The following is a 16,049-nucleotide window of genomic DNA, read 5'->3' as shown; positions in this document are numbered from 1 at the left end:
GGGGTGTCCACGGGGGAGAGGGGAAGGGGAGGGGGGGGGGTGTCCGTGAGGCATCGGGAAGGGTCCGTAGAACCACGGGGACCATCCGTGGGGAGTGGCCGTGAGGCACTGGGGAGGGTCCGCGGGGCATCGAGGGGGGGGGGGGTCCCTGGGGCAGCGGGAGGGGTTCGTGGGGTGTCAGAGGGTCTGCGTGGGGCATCGGGGGGGGGAGAGGTCAGAGTGGCTTTGGCGACTGTCTGTGTGGCTTCGGGGGGCAGTAGGGAGGGTCTGCGGTCCCCAGGGGCATGTCCTGGGGCACCGCAGGGGTGAGCAGGGCATTGGCGGGGGGGTGGGGGGCAGTAAGGGTACCTGGGGGGGCGCTGGGAAGCTCCGCCAGGCTCTGAAGTGGTGGAGGGGCTGAGGGGGGCTGGGCTGCCACAGCAGGCAGTGGGGCTGGCAGTGTCCCGTGGGTCACTGGGGACTGTCTGTGGGGTATGGAGGGGGTGTCCCTTGGGGCACCGGAGGTGCCCGCCTGGCTCTAAGGTGACAGGGGGGCTGGGGGGGGGGGGCCGGGAACATTGAGCAGTGGTCCACTGCACACGAAGCAGGGGGGTCTGTGGGTCACTGGGGTGGCCCTGAGGTGGTGCAGGAGCTGCGGGTGGCTGGGCTACCGGAGGGCAGCGGTGGGACTGGGGAGGCATTGGGGGGTGTCGGTGGGGTGCTGAGCTGTGGAGCATTGAGATGAAGGAGGGGCTGGGACCACCATGCGGGGCTGAGCTGGGAGGTGCACTGCGCCCTGAGCTCGCCGCTCTGCCACGGAGCTGCCTGCTGTCTCCCCCTTGTCCACAGAACGTCCCGGGTTGGAAGTGACCCCTGAAGATCGTCTGGTCTGACCTGTCATGGGGAAGGGAGCCTGGATGAGGTTACCTTGCTCCCTGTCCAGTCGCATCTTGACACCCTCCAGCAATGGCGACTCCACCATGTCCCTGGGGAGGTTCCAGCGAGTGATTGCTCTCACTGTAATGGATTCCTTAGAGTTGAGATGAAACCTCTCCCAGTGCAACCCATTGCCCCTTGTCTTCTCCATGTGGCAACTTCTGAAGAGAGAACTCCCTCCTGCAAACTGAGCTTTTTATACTTTCTTAGTGTTTTGGGCCAGGACCAGCCAGGAAACTCCACATTTAACTTCTGCATTTAACAAAAGTGTGTGTGTGGGGAGGTTGGACACGGAACTCAGCTGTTGCAGAGCTCCATCACCAGGGACAAGCTTCCTTCAAAATGGTACAGAAACCACCACAGCCAAGTGCTGCTCCAGTGTCTTCCCTCTTTCTCCCCACTGCTTTTCTGTAATTCACTCCTAAATAGACAAGTTTGTTTAAAAAAAAAAAAAAAGCTCTGTGCTTTCACGTTGACACTCCTATTCGTGTCTGGTCATATCTCTCTAAATGTCTCCAGTAGAGTTGTCCCCACCACGATGGCAACCCTTGCAAGGTGTGCAGAGCTGAACTGGCCTTGAAGGAGCTACTAACCAACCAACCATCTATGGAGCACAGAAAATAACCCGGCTCGCTGGGGAGACGCAGAGCAGCCAGATTGGTTCAGAAACAGGCCCTTTTCTACCACCTCTCTGGGCACCTCCTGGCTTCTGGTGAGGGGAAAAGACACACATCCACCTCCTGCTTGGGCATCTGGCCTGGACCGAGGTCTGCTCTCAGAGAAGAGTGCGTAGATCTACGTGGAGACCCATCCAAGCACCCCAAACCTTTAGAGTAACTGCTCAGCCAACTGGGCATCCACATGCAGGCCACAATTTTGGGGTAACTGAAGTTACCTGTCAATGCGTTCTTAGGCAAACAGCAGGAGCCAAAGCCTGGAATGACACCGCCTCACCAGCGCCACCTCCTCTGCCTGGGGCGGGCATGGCGAGGGGGCTGCATCCAGCTAGTGCACTGCTGGTACGGGGTGCAACAAGCAGGGGAGACCCTGCCCCGGGGTGTAGGTGACCTCCCGGGGGCTTTCTCACTCAGGTGTGGACCTGCAGGTCACAGGGAGCAGCATGGGATCCTGTAGAGGTGGAGCACCCACATCTCCCACAGAAGGGGTGTGCAAGAAGGGGAGACCCTCTCCCAAGAGAGGGGTGCCTCCCCCCCCAAAAAAAAAGTTGCGAGAGGGGTGCACATAACCGCCTGCACGTGTGCACAAACCCATGTGAGCAGGACTTCTTGGGATTACTCATAGACGGGTGCTTACAAATCTGCTGCTGATTTTAAAAATTAACATTTCAGAAATACCTATTACTTCTGCTAAGACTCAATGCTTGCTGGTTAATAATGTGTTATTAATCTATAAACAGCTTCAGTCCTGATTTAATTTAAACTGCGTGAACAGTTTTTTCCTGCAACAGCCACCACAGTGCACATGGGTGTAAAAAATGTGTGTGACACAGTGAGGTGCCAGGGGAGTCTCTCAAGCCTGAGATGTTGGGCACCAGGAGGCGAGCAGGTTCCTCCAGGAATCTGGGCCCCTCTGCCTCTCCACCCTATGCTCGAGGGACAGGCTGTGAAGTCTGTAGATCCACAGAAACTTAATGGAAATGCCAGGTCAACTTCTCCAAGCCTCCCCGGACTAAGAGGCCACCTCAGTGGGGGGAACAGGAAACTTTCCCTTCCCCATGAACTGCACAAGTGCCTTCCCTGAAGAGCCAGATGATGCTGGCTGAGGTCCTGGTCCTTAACCTCAACCTCCAGATGAAGGAATTCAGTCCTCCAGACTCAGGACTGGTGGTCCCCATGCTCTCCTTGAGTCTCTCTCCCTCTGCCAAGCTGGAGGACCAGCTTTAGGCCACCAGAGCAAAGAGGACCCGGCTCTTCCCTCTAAGGCACTCTAGAAGGTCCTTGCAAAGGAAGAGGTGAGGGAGAGGAAGGGCAGGTCGTTAACAGGAGCACTCAGCCCCTGTATCTACAGCTCTTGCACGTCTTCCCAGGTTCACACACTTGCCGCTGAGGCCTCTGGTTGTTCCTGGGAGACACTTTTCCTCTCTTCCACCCTCTACCACACCTGCTCCCAAACTGGCTTAAGCAATTTTTATGGCTGCACAACTGCGTAATATACCCTGAAAGTCCTCTGTTGAGGACTCAGCCAATATGATATGACCATCACATACCTGCTCATCAACTCCAGATCACATGTCATCAGTTAGAGCAGCTGATCAGCTTCATTCCAGTAACTCCCCAGTTGTTAGGCTCTCGTCCCAAAATAATGCCGCATGGCAGCTGAGCAACATCTCTGTGAGCTGACCAAAATTTAATCACCTAAAAGACTAATTTGCACCCTCAGTTCTGTTAACAGACCCTGATATTTTATTTATTTTACAACACACAAATACATCATTTTACAATGTAGTAAAAAAAAAAAAAAAAAGGACTTAACTAAAAGCCTCTCAGAAGAGAAAATCCATTACATACATTTCAGGAGACTGAGTACTCCTCTGTCTCTGACAACCCTTATGGTTTGTTTCCAGCTCACACTGTCAATGTAGAGGGTTGAGTACTCCTAGTTTGAAGTCAGTGAGTGTCCAGTTCTCTGCTGGTGCAGAAGAGGGGGTGGCTGAAAGGGGCAACAGCAGGGCTTCACTGGGCAGGTACGGCCAGGCGGGGAAGCAGGGGAGCTGCCTTCTGGCTGCGCTCGGCAGACATGTGCTCCAGGCGCTCTGTGTAGAACCCATTGAAGTCCAACCTGAGAGACAAAAAAACCAGAAGTTTTGGCAGCCCGCTGGCTCAACACTGCCCAAGAGCAGCACGCAGCAAGCCGAACACACTGCCAACGGCCCCCGAGAGCTTGGTGCTGCAAGTGCCGCAGCACAGGTGCTCATCGAGGCGCTTGAAGGCAGCAAGGGGATCTAAACATATGTAAACTCTTTTATGGGGTCAGATGAATTTTAGGACAAAGTTTGTTGAAATGAGGGGTGTGAAGCAAAGCAAAGCAAGTCTCACTGCAGGAAGAAGAGGGGATGCTTGCCTGTGCAGCAAAGGGGTCTGCGCCGCAGCACAGACCTCTCAAGCAGCCGCACTCCCCCTTGCCCACCCCACCAAGCACTGCCTTCCTCTTACCCAACCATGGCTCCTGGATGAGAAACCTCTCCCAGGGCATCAGCTGAACGTGGCCACACTGCCACGAGCTCTGGACCTGCCGTCCCTGCACGGGACTGCCTCAGGCTGGGTAGACATAGCGGCTTGTTCAGAGCAAGATGGGGATGTCTGCACTGTGCCACAGGGGTTGTTGGTCACACCTCTTCTGGGCTCATCCCTTGACAACAGGCTAAATTTCACCTGTTCTTTACACATGTATAAAATACACCAGGAAGGAACAATTGCTAATAGCTTCTTCTCCAGAACTACAGCTTGACCACACAAGCCTGGTGACCTGTCACTCGGGGACAAGGCACCAGGGGTGAGGGCTCCTCAAACCTCCACACCTTCCTGGCCACTTCTCACCACCCCTTAATACCACAGTTCACCGCCATTGAACTCTGGTATTAATTCCCATATGAAATCCACCATATTATCCACTGTAACTACCACGACATGTTGCAGTTTCCATTACCACCACCTCCTTGCTAACAGAAGTATGCTTCGAACAGATTCGCAATTCAAGAAGATGAGAAGATGCTCAGCCAAAATCACAAGTACTGCTGATACTTGTAAACGGCCCTCCAAAGCAGGCAACATCAGCGATATCATAATCCTGTCTCCTTGATAATCCAAATGATGCCAGAAAACCACAGCTCCATGCCTGCCGTGACCTTCCTTAGGCAGATCTCTGCACTACGAAGCCAACTAAGACGTGCCGCTCTTAAAAACGTGTGCCCTGGGAACACCAAGCAATAGTCAATATAAGCCTGTGAATCACACAAAAGTTACTCTCTTCATTTCTCAAATTAAGTTGCTCCAATACTAAATGAACGGGCACAATATTTGAGTTTCATGTTGCTTAACAACCTTACACAAATGGCAACAAATTGTTCCTTGACATTTTTTGGTGACTGCAGAAAACAGAGGCTCGACAGATGGAATTTATCTGTTGCTCTCTCCTGGTTGAAAAGCTTACATCTCTTTCATCCTTTAAGTGTTGTACAAAGGAAACCTGACACCGAGGAGAGCATATTTACCAAACTTTGATTCCAATATAAAGCCAGGACTCATTTACATCCTTGCTTTGAGGATCTGTTCCATTTCTGAAGTTGCTTTATTGCAAAATTCTTGAATTGCAGATTTTGATTTGCTTCCCTTTCAGCTATGTTTTTAGGGTTAAATGATCTTTCTAACTGTCTCTTAAGGATTTGCGTGATGCTTCTGCAAACTCTGCTTACGCTTTCAGTTTCCTGTTTTGTGGCTGGAACTTTTATTCAGTGGGGTTTTTATCATCTCATACATCCTACTGGTCTTACTCTAAGCTCAATCATTGCCGTTTCCTCTGAACTAGTAAAGGAAGGATATCTGATGAATGCTAACAGCACTTGATGCCTAAGATTTCTAAGTATTTGGTTTCAAGTAATCCTTCTGACAAAGTCCTCTATGCTGTAATTCTTCTCCTTTTCACTACTGGGATGTGAAGGAGTGACTCTGGAGATTTTCTGCCATTGCCAACCGTCTGTCAGGACTGCTACTGATGGAGCCAAGGCACCTGAGCAGGACTTCAGCACACTGAAGATGTGTGAGTTATGTGTGAGCTTCCCCACTTTGAAGGAAGCCCTCTGGACCTCCATCTTCTGTTGTTTGGTGCTACAAATACGATGGTTGTGCCTCAGCTACTCAGTACTGTAAACTGAATAAATATTAACCAAGATCAAATAAATAAAAGCACAGTACCAGAATTATGAATAAAAGGGATATTTTGTTATCTATCTTACATGTTGACTACCACCCTTGAAAAGCAGTCATATAAAAAAGGTTATCATTTATAGGAAAAGACTGGTATGTCTTAGAAACTCTTCTGTCTCTCTGTCAAATATGTTATTTCAGATGGCAACCGTCTCCACTCTGGTTCTTGGGTTCCTGTTGCCATAGAGTCCAGGACTCGATCCAATAATCTCTACAGACTGAATGAGAGCTATATGTCATGTCTGGGCATTCATCGTGGGACTTCCACTCTTTTAAACATTACTGAGCAGCCTGTAGAAATGGAAAGACAGGTTCTGTTGCGTGGCCTGTTAACATGCAGTATTTCAGTTAAGGAGGGACATCTGGTTTGTCAGTAAAAGTCCAGCTATGTCCAACATCTTGGTGAAGGCTCACATGGCCCCAGACAGTCCAAACTGGGGGACTTGATAGAGATGACAGTCCTGTTGGCATAAAGACCGAGCATTTCCTCTGCAGCCCTTGAACAGAACTGGGGCGTGGAAATACCAGGGGGCACACAGCTTAGGTCACCATCCTCAATGCAAACTGCTAACAGAAGCATTTTGTTTTCTCGCAACCCGCCTGAATCACCATACTTCTCCTTTCTCCTGAAGCAGGATGTACTCGTTGTAAAAACCAACCTCTCCATATTTGGAAGAACGGGCTCCAAAGCTTCCACAGCTCAGGAGTCACCTCCTGGCACAGCTAATGCTCGTGTGCAGTCTGTGAAACACAAAGGCATCTGGCGGAAGATAGCTCCTGGTCATGGCGCCATGGACCACGGACAACTGAACAAGATACACAGCCAGTCTCCATGGTGCAGCATCAGCTCATCCCACCATCCTGGTAGAAGCATAAAGTTGACACAAGGGTGGGGAGGCAAGGATAAAAGAGGAGAACCTCTGATGCTAAGTGTAGGAGCAGTGCTGGAAGGAGGACACCACCTGAGCTACTGCCAGAAAAGGCCTTATATCAATGTCTGGCATCACACATTATAAAAGTGTGATGGAAGGCTGCAGGACTTCCGCTGTTGCATGGTGTATAGACTGGTTGAGGACTTGACATTGTTGAGTTCTTGAGTAAGCTGAGAACATACTCCAGCCTTGGACTGAGCTGGGTGATCCCACCAATGGGACAATCTCCACACGTTCTTTACAAGACTCAAGAACTGTAGGGTAATGATGCTTTTCTACTAAAAGAGCAGGCAACTTGGGTCTTCAACACTGTGTTGGCCATGCCCTGTGCCACCCGCAATGATGTCCAAGCACCTGGATCATAGAGTTAGTTCCCATTAAGATCTCTTGGATGGAGCATCATTAAGAAGCCTGTCTGTTAGAACTTGTACTGGTAATGATAAAAATGTACGCCCTTGATAAAGGAGGCAGGGCTGAAGCACGGAGAAACAGTAAATTTTCTTGCCTGGATGACTCAACTGCTTGTGGTCTCGATCCCTGAATCTAGCCTGACTCTGGATGCTATCGTGACAACTAGGAGTGATGGCAGTGAGGGAAGTGTAAGAGCTTAATCCCTTTGGCCTGTCAATTTTTCTACAGATGGATCCTGCCTGCAATCTACAACAGTCTAATGATGATAAACAGTGATGCCCAGGCAGATGAAGGGTGACTTAAAATGTCCAGAAGGCCTTGATAAGCTGCATCATCATTTCCTAAAAGGATTTGCAGAGACTTAACTGTCCTGGTTAGTCCTGAAAGGAACAGCAATCACTTGTACAGTTGGGGCCTCCACTCACAGCCACAAAAAAAGTCTTTGAAGAATTTCCAAGACGAGAAGGAGACCTCTGACTCTGGTCACTTCAGAGATGGAGTGAATCAAGAGTTATTAGGACTGTGGACAAGGGGTCCTCACCTACCTTCCCATTTCAGGGACTGAGTATCAACCAACAAGGGCAGTTCTGGTGGTAGGAAGATAAGCTGCTACCCTGACAGGGAATGGAAGCAGGAGTTCAGAGCAGCAAGCAGTCCCGTGGCACTGCACTTCCTTTCAGATGCCTGTGAGCATCCCTGTCCTCCTTAAATAAGGAATACAATCCTACAGGGAAGAAGACAAGACATGTAATTCTCTACGGTGTTGTGGGAGCTGGTGGGCTAGACTCCACTCCTGGAAGCACCCATGGTAACAGGGATGACAGGTTTTACTGTTCAACCTTGGTCTCAGCTGTGTGACCACATCTCAGATAGAGCAACAGATGCTAACACAGGAAGCCAGGGACTGTGTAAATGCATGGTAGTTGCTGGTCAAGAAGTTCTCAGAAATAAAAGATAACTGGAAGCCTAGTCTCCTGCTGGAATACTTCACAAAACAGTGTTTGCAGAGGTTGGTACCAGGAGTCCCAGACAGCCCTGTCAGATGCTGTTAGAAAAGGACAATGAAAGCTTCAAGAGACAGGGCATGAGGAGGGGACAACAACCTGCTTCAAAAAAACATTCCTGAAACCTTTTCTCTCTCGGTTTTCAGGTATAGCACATCTCAACAGAGGTGTAAGGGTTGTCAGTCATCCATAAAAGACATCTAGCACAGAAGGGCAGCAAACAGAACTTAATGGTTGCAGGTTAATATTCTTATGGTTTTCCTGAAGATTAAGTTAAAGGATGAGAACAACCAACAAAAAGTACAGTTCACAAAAACCAACCAAACAAAGCAGAGGAGCAATAAGACTACACTTAAACAAAACAAAACAGAGGACAAAGCACAGTTAGGAGAAAGCTCAAAGTACCCTTTAGTCCTATATGGTTAAAAAGAACTAGATAAGAATCTACCCTGTTCTGCACTAAATATCAAAGGGGCTGTGGCATGAAACCCTACAGCACCAAGGGAAGAAAGAAAATGTATGTGATTAACCAGTCATCAGGCACATTTATGAACAAAATTATGTACCACTGACAACTGATCCTAGCATATCTACTATTGAAAAGCATTACAACTTTAGATGAATAACGTTCTTAAAAGTAGGGAGTAAAAGTAAACCAAGGGCTTTCCTCAGAAACAGATGAAAGGAAACAACACCTAAAAATGACCTTAATTTCTGGCTAGTCCTGTAAGAGCTGTTTACAATTGCTTACATATGAAAATAAGGCTACACATGGCCTTACAGACAGCATGAAGAAACTAATGGATGTTTAGGATGGCTTTGTTTTCTGTCCCCTAGCTGACAGCAATGACAAAGAAGGTAAGTCTCAAGTTTTCTAGGCTCTCGCACACCGTAACAGTGCAAAGGTATCTATTAGACTTAAAACCATAGAACAAGCACTTAAAAAAGTGTTGTGTTGAAATATTTTATATTCAGGAAAATCCTAGCCTCTTAAAATTATGCCTATACGCAATATATATCCTGTCTCTTCACTGGAAAAAATAAGTCACTGTAAAAATTAATTGGTTTTCATATGTGCCTAACAGTCTGCAAGCAGCATTTCTGAAGTGTCACAGTCTTTGCCAGGTGTGAGGCAGATGGTGCCCAGCAGCTCTTACATGTGACTTCTACCAAGGTGACTCTGAATTAAGCGATGTCAACTCCTGACCCTTGCTTGCCTTCTTATTCTGTGGTTATACGCATGCCTCAGCTGAACATTTCCAATCTGCAGGCTGCTAGGTTTCATGGGTGCTTAACTCTTGAAAAACATATTCCAGTCACAAACACTAAAAGCTGCTCCCAGCAGCAAACTCCATTGTTGCAGTTATTTCTGTTTTGCTCCTAAAGTGTGATAGCAGGATCAGAGCCAGAAGCATTCTGCTTTCATAGCACATGTGCTCAACTCCGGGTAACGCTCCTAGAGCATTATCTGTGGTTCCTCAAAGCTAGAAGTACCAGGGCAGGTCTCTCCAAGCTACAGCAATCTATAACACAGATCTTAAAAAGCTCAGCAACACTAGTATGTATGGCTCTCATAGCAAAAGCAAATGTTAATAATTCCAAAGAAGGCCTCATGCATCTCATTTTACTGAAAAACAAACACAGAGGTTATAAACCTAGCAGCAAAACCTAATCTCCTTCTCTCTCTCTCTCTTTTTCCTGCAGTGTATTTTGTGTACCTGCCTTTTAGGTATCACTGGAGGAATTTTGATTTCTAAGAAGTAGGAAGTACAGGTGAGGCCACAATAAAAACATATTAAGGGATGCTTATTTCAATAAATAGAAGATACGAACTTAAAACAAAATAGACACTTATGATCAATCCCTCGCATGGTTTTCTCATCTTGGAATACTTACGCTGTATGCAGGAATCAGCTTATTCACTGTCTACACAGTGAGATAATCCCCAAGAAAACTAACACTTGCATTACATTTACAACACTAATAGACAAATTTCACATAATTCAAAGGAATGTTGTTCTTTTTTTGAAGCCTTGGGTTGAAATGCAAAGCAATATTTACTGTGATTTCATTGTTTTCATTGATGGGGCAGACATGCACAGTTATAAACAGCAATTATTCTTCCTGAGCTGAATTTGAGAACCACAAGAGGGGAAGTTACAGAGAGAAAACTACTGGCTCACCTGTAGATGATGTTGAGCATGCTGTGCTCACAGTCATTGGTGCTGTAAACGCTCAGTTTGTCCAACAGGTCCAGCAGATGTGTTGAGAAATTGCTATCAAACTTGTTGATTGTTGCTTCAAAGCCAGATGTCAGGTGGAGGTTGTCAGCATGTTCTGCTAAAAGCTATCAAGACAAACGCATAGTGGCCCCATGTGTTTGCTGATTCGTACTTGCCAAAGAGATCCTTCCCTATTTCCTAACCTGCTCAAAAATAATGCCATAAAACTTAACAATTGCTCTGTCACTAAAATAAATCTTTCAAAACAGTTGCAAGGTCCTTGGTAGTTAAAAACCTTGCTGTGCCTATCTGGGAGAACCCCAGAGTAGATCCCAGTTGAGTTATCCTCAAATATTTGTTGTCATTATTTATTTTCAAGCAGGAGGAAAAGCCAGGAAGCAGAAAGTGAGTGTTGCCTACGACAGGCTGTAACCTCGGGAGCACTCTGCCTTGCAGTGTGATGGACTCTACTGGCTGTGTGCCAGAGAGGGACTTTCAGCAGGACAGGAGGCAGCCTGCTAACAGCAGAACATGCCAAACAAATTGCTTAGTACATGTGCATCGATGGAGAAATGTGGACAAGACAAATACCCCAGATGTGAAAGGGATGGGCTGCAGAGTCACACCTGACAGTTTATTGCTTCATCCATCACAAAATGCTAGTTCTGGAAAGAAGAAAGTTCTTCAGTTGCAGAAAGCCTGTATTTGGGTACCCACTGCACAGCTGAAAATACAACTAAGAACTTAAAAACAAGTGCAGGGACTGCTGAGGGAGACAGGGTCTTCAAAGCAGACTTTGAGAACACCATCAGCGCTTCACACTACCCTAAAAAATGCCCACAATTCCACAAAGATTCTGGGTGCTCTAGAAACTAGGAAGGTCTACCTGCAAGAGGTAGGACAGCCACCCTCACCAGACTGCAACCCTGGCGGCATTCACAGAGGAAAGGGCCCAGCTGTCCATCCCGTGTCCCACCTTGTTAGTAAGCTTCTTCTTTGCAGTCTCTTCAGCACGCTCCTCCTCTGTTGGTGGGCCCAGCATTGTGCCATGCTCTAAGGTGAGCCGGTCCATCTCATTATCCAGCTTCATGCTCTGGGTGAACCTCTTGGAAGGGCAGAGGGTTGGGGAAACGGTTAGATTCCATTTTTTCAATTACGGCAAAGCATGAGGCTGGCTCAGTTCTACCAGCCCTGCAGCTAGCTAACTCCCATGAAAGCTAAGTCCGAGATTAAATTTACAATGTTAATACACAAAGCTCCCTAAACTCAAAGGAAGGTAGGGTTTTTTTAAAGCTATGGGCTCCCTGAGATGCTGGCTAGAGTGTGTTCATGGAGATCAGTCTCCATAGGTCCAATCACCAGTCCTCACCTGACCCTCAAAAGAGCATGCTAAAAACTACAGAGCCTTACCGCTTACACCTCAGATTCTGCTGCAGGACTGGCTGAAGAGAGGTAATTCGGTTCATATGAGGCTGATGCCAACAACAAAAAAGAAAAGCGTAAAGAATTTTGTGGAGGGAAAAGCCACAGAAACTATCTGGGAGAAAGGATGAGGGTCTGAGCAGTCAAGCTCTAAATCCTGCTGGCAGGAGGAACAGAGGCTCTTCCACGTGCATCGAGGACAAGAGGGGTTGAGTTGAAAAAAAGGACTGTCATAGCTGTCTGGCACCCAAAGCAGCTGGCAGTGGCATGGTCAATACGGGGAGGCTGTACATACCTGCATGCAGTTTGTAAACATGACACAGACAGACATCAGCTTGGAGAAGATCTTCAGCAGCTCCGGGTTGGTCAGCATGCAGTCCTTCAAGCAGTTATCCAGGAAGCTTGTGTGGTGGCTCAGGACATCATCAATATTGGATGCCTGTCGCAGAATAGCACAGTAATGAAAAACCAAACCAGGACTGCTGTGCTGCACCAGACAAAAGCTCTAACCCAGCATCCTGCCTCTGACAGTGACCTCTCAGACATGCTCGAGGGCATGTTCAGATACTTCTCATGTACCTTCCAGCTTCAAGAAACATCCTGGGGTGGAGACTGTATTTGCACTACTGCATTCAACAGCCCTTCACCGGCTTTTTACCTATGATTTGTCACATCAACTTCTCAATCAAATTATGCTTCGTTTAATCATAAAAACCCTCCACTGGAAAGGAGGCTCAGGATGGAGTTATGTGCTTTATGAACATGCACTTCCTTTGCTTTTAAATCTGCTTGTCATGCCCACTCCCACCTTCACAATCTCAGTAAAGTCAGCTACAATAAGTTGAAAACAGGAAAACAAATCAAAGAACCTTAAATGTCAGTAAGTTTACAAGGCTTAAAACATACAGGTTATTCAGAAACGTGTTTTAGGAGCACAATAAGGAACTGAGACATGCAGTGTTGCAAGTATTCTGTAAGATTTTTGTCCAGCTCTGCTACTTCAGTGGGCTGTTTCAGTCTTGAGTTTGAAATGACAGATTAGAAAGCCCCTCTCACTCTGTACAATTATGGGATGTGCTGAAACTGAGAGCACAAGTCAAGCTACGAAAGAACCACAGGACTAAAACTGCCAAAGTATCTGCACCATTCCATCAGGATCAAGCCAGAAAACTCCTCCATAACCTTTTAAACAACTAGTACAGGACAGGGATAAATGCCGCTCTCTAATGCAATAAAGATGCTAGTTGTGTTGACGAAGACAGTGCTGTTTTGAAGGTGAAGGTACTAGTTATATTTTTAGGAAGAAAGCACCTTAACTTCAAGTGGAAATGCACAAGAGAGAAGTCTGACAAATAAAAAAACAGCGTTAAGGCACTACATGGGACCAGTCAGGATCATCCTTTTCCCTCCTATAATGCAAATGAAAGGAAAAAACTACCCCAGCCTGCAAGTTATGGATGTTAAAGAGCCAGTTCTGCATTCTCTGTTTGGAAATAAATGATGCTTTTATTTAAAACAAGGAAGATTTTACCCAGTAGCTGGGGATATGTCATCCCTGGTAAGTGGCTCTTTTACAAGACTGCATAACAAAGTGGTTGCTGAAACAGCTTCTTTAGCTGGCAGCATTGAGTTGTTTGACTCACAGGTGCCCATATCACAACACTGCCTAGAGCCAGACTTTTCCTGCCTCAGCACTGGTAGAGGGCATGCTCCATCTCCCAGAGATTTAAAAGCCTTCAAGGACGCTGGTGAGGATGGGAGGCAAACATACATTTGGATTATGTCTCAAAGACTTTGCTAACTTGCCAAAAAACTTTCTCAGTTTCCAGTGATGACTTGTGTACCTATTCATATCACAGGCAGTTTTGAGTCTTTGCTACTGCACTATTACTTGGAAAAGCCCTTCATGTACAGAGCAATGGTGGAAATGCTCTACAAAACACTGCAGCAGCCCTCAAGGTTTCAGAAATGAAGCAGCATATGGTGAACGCATGGACAGATCTCCTTGACATACAGCCATGGAAACATCCTTCCCCAGTGCCAGCAAAGTCACTTTATGCCTGCTATCTCAACATCTCTGGCAGGCTAAAGAGGCTCAGAGATGTTCCATAGCAAGGGAAAAATTCTGCCTGCTTGGGCTATCAAAAAGGTTTCTTGGGAATGGGCTCCTCCAAGAAACAGTATAAATTGGCAAATTCCTTTTTGGAACTGAAATAAAAATGCTTCAACACTACTATATCTCTGAAGGACAGAGAAACTCAATGGCTGAGAGCCAAAGCAGAGAGGGATCTTCAGACATAAAGTCTTTGCAAAAACTCTGGAATCAGGAGATTGTCACTTCTGAATAGTGGATGCCGTCAATACAGACCGCACGCCTACTGTGTTTAACAGTCCCTTCTAGGACATCTAGAATCAGCAGAGACTGAAATCAGTTTAGAAGAACCTGGGACAGGATAACTTTTTTAAGTGCATCAATGCCAGTAAAGTAAACTGAGTATTAAATTTTGCAAACCTAAACTTAAAACAAAATTAAGAAGCAAGTACACTTCTCTCAGATCATCCAGGAGCTTGACATAACACCTCTTCTTCTCCAGAAGCCCTTTCCAAGAATATGCAGAGATGCTCACAATCCTAGACCTGATACCTCCTGTGAATTCTCTAGAAAAAAGGATGACCATGGCATCAAAAAATGTTGGTTAGCTGACCCCAGAAAAATTCCCCAATACACAGTAGAAACTAAGACAGGGTCAGCTCATGTTGAAGATTCACAAGGCTCATCAGAGAGCTGCCAAAAGAGCTGCTGTGGCTTAACGCAGATTTCAGAAGGAGTGTTTAGCTGTTTGCTACATCAGATAAATGTTTTTCATGGTGTAAGAGGAAAAAGATGTGCAACCCAAAAGCATCTGATCACGGGATGACTACCAGAGGAAAGAATAATGAGGTGATGTACATCTGCCTTCTGTTTCCTCACAGTAGCTTGGGCACCCTAACACCAGCCCCAACACAGCAGCACCACAGTGGGTAACGAAACTCAGAAGGACCATGAGGAACGCAGTGTCCCTTGGGATAAGGAAAATGACTACAGCCATCACAAAGGTTATGCTGCAAAATAAGCACCCTTGAGGAATGGATCACTGATCATCCGCTCTAATTAAACACAAGTTCACTGCCTGGCACAGCCCTTGCCTGTGTCAAGTGCCATATGCCAAGGCAACTGTCATACAAAGCTCAGGGATAGCACTTTCTAATGGCCTTCTCAAGTTGTCTCCTGGCATGGAGGAGGTGGCAGCAGGTCAGACACCCTCCCTTGGCAAAGCCCTCCAACACTACTCCACCAAGCTTTGCACCCTCGAGCACTTTCACAGACCCTCACGACATACCCCAGACCATGTAACGCTTCCCTGCAGTTTCATGTTATGAAAACAGCTACAATACAGCCCTCCCCAGACTGCTGCAAACACTTGAAACTAGAAGAACACAAAATGATTGTATGTTAGGACCACACAGGACCCAGTGGAGACATTTGCTATGTAATGTGGAGCAGACAGCCTATGTCTCTGCCTTTGTTTTAGGCAGCAGTACAGAAGTAACCTAAGATGGCATCTCTGCTCTCTTTTTCCACCCACAGAGTTGTTTGTATGCCAGAAACCAGAAGAAGCCAGGCAGGTCCACTGGTGCTGAGAGCTGAGGCAGCCAGTGCCCTGGTTCCAGCACATGTTCCTAGGCAACGAAGAAGCTATGGGCTGGGCCCAGGCTGATGGCAAGGAAGACAACATGTATTTACAGCATTGCTGTGGCATTCACTTGATCCGCCAGTACTCAGGCACCATACTTCACTTGTCTAATGAACTTCCACTGTTACTCTGTATGCCCCGACAGTCTAGATCTTTACCAGTCAAGTAAAAAAAGGAAGGGAGAGAAGGGTTTGCTCTAGAGAGAGAACAGCCCTTGATCTGTTGGTGACACGTTTTTTTCTCTGTTGTTAAGCATGGAACAAAAAGATCTGATGTGAATGAAGCCAGACATGAGAAGACCTTTATGGGCTTCCTGAACAGCCTGTTCTGAAAGGTAAGCTCCCAATGACTTCTCATTCTTGGTTTAAAACAGGCAGGTGGGACATTATCTGAGAATGTATTCCTCTGTGAAATAATAAAGGCATCTCACATGCCCATCAGGAGATAAAAACTGATTCTTGCAGTT

General features: G+C 46.9%; 1 protein-coding gene across 2 annotated transcripts in view; it reads right to left on the bottom strand.

Annotated features, from left to right (window-relative positions):
- Positions 1-3,334: 3,334 nt before the first annotated feature.
- Positions 3,335-16,049, bottom strand: part of TUBGCP2 (tubulin gamma complex associated protein 2) — a 37,918-nt gene continuing 25,203 nt past the window's right edge. For both annotated transcript variants that reach the window (XM_049810369.1, XM_049810368.1), the window contains exons 15-18: positions 12,145-12,288; positions 11,404-11,532; positions 10,389-10,552; positions 3,335-3,714 (exon numbers count right to left, since the gene is read on the bottom strand). In XM_049810369.1, coding sequence (XP_049666326.1) covers positions 3,609-3,714; positions 10,389-10,552; positions 11,404-11,532; positions 12,145-12,288 — 543 coding nt within the window. In that variant the 3' untranslated portion in view covers positions 3,335-3,608. The remainder of the gene's footprint in view (positions 3,715-10,388; positions 10,553-11,403; positions 11,533-12,144; positions 12,289-16,049) is intronic.

This window comes from Accipiter gentilis, chromosome 9, assembly GCF_929443795.1.
Source record: "Accipiter gentilis chromosome 9, bAccGen1.1, whole genome shotgun sequence".
NCBI classification, from domain to species: Eukaryota; Metazoa; Chordata; class Aves; order Accipitriformes; family Accipitridae; genus Astur; species Astur gentilis.
The sequence above is the reverse complement of the archived record's forward strand: the minus strand, read 5'-3'. Positions and strand labels throughout refer to the sequence as shown.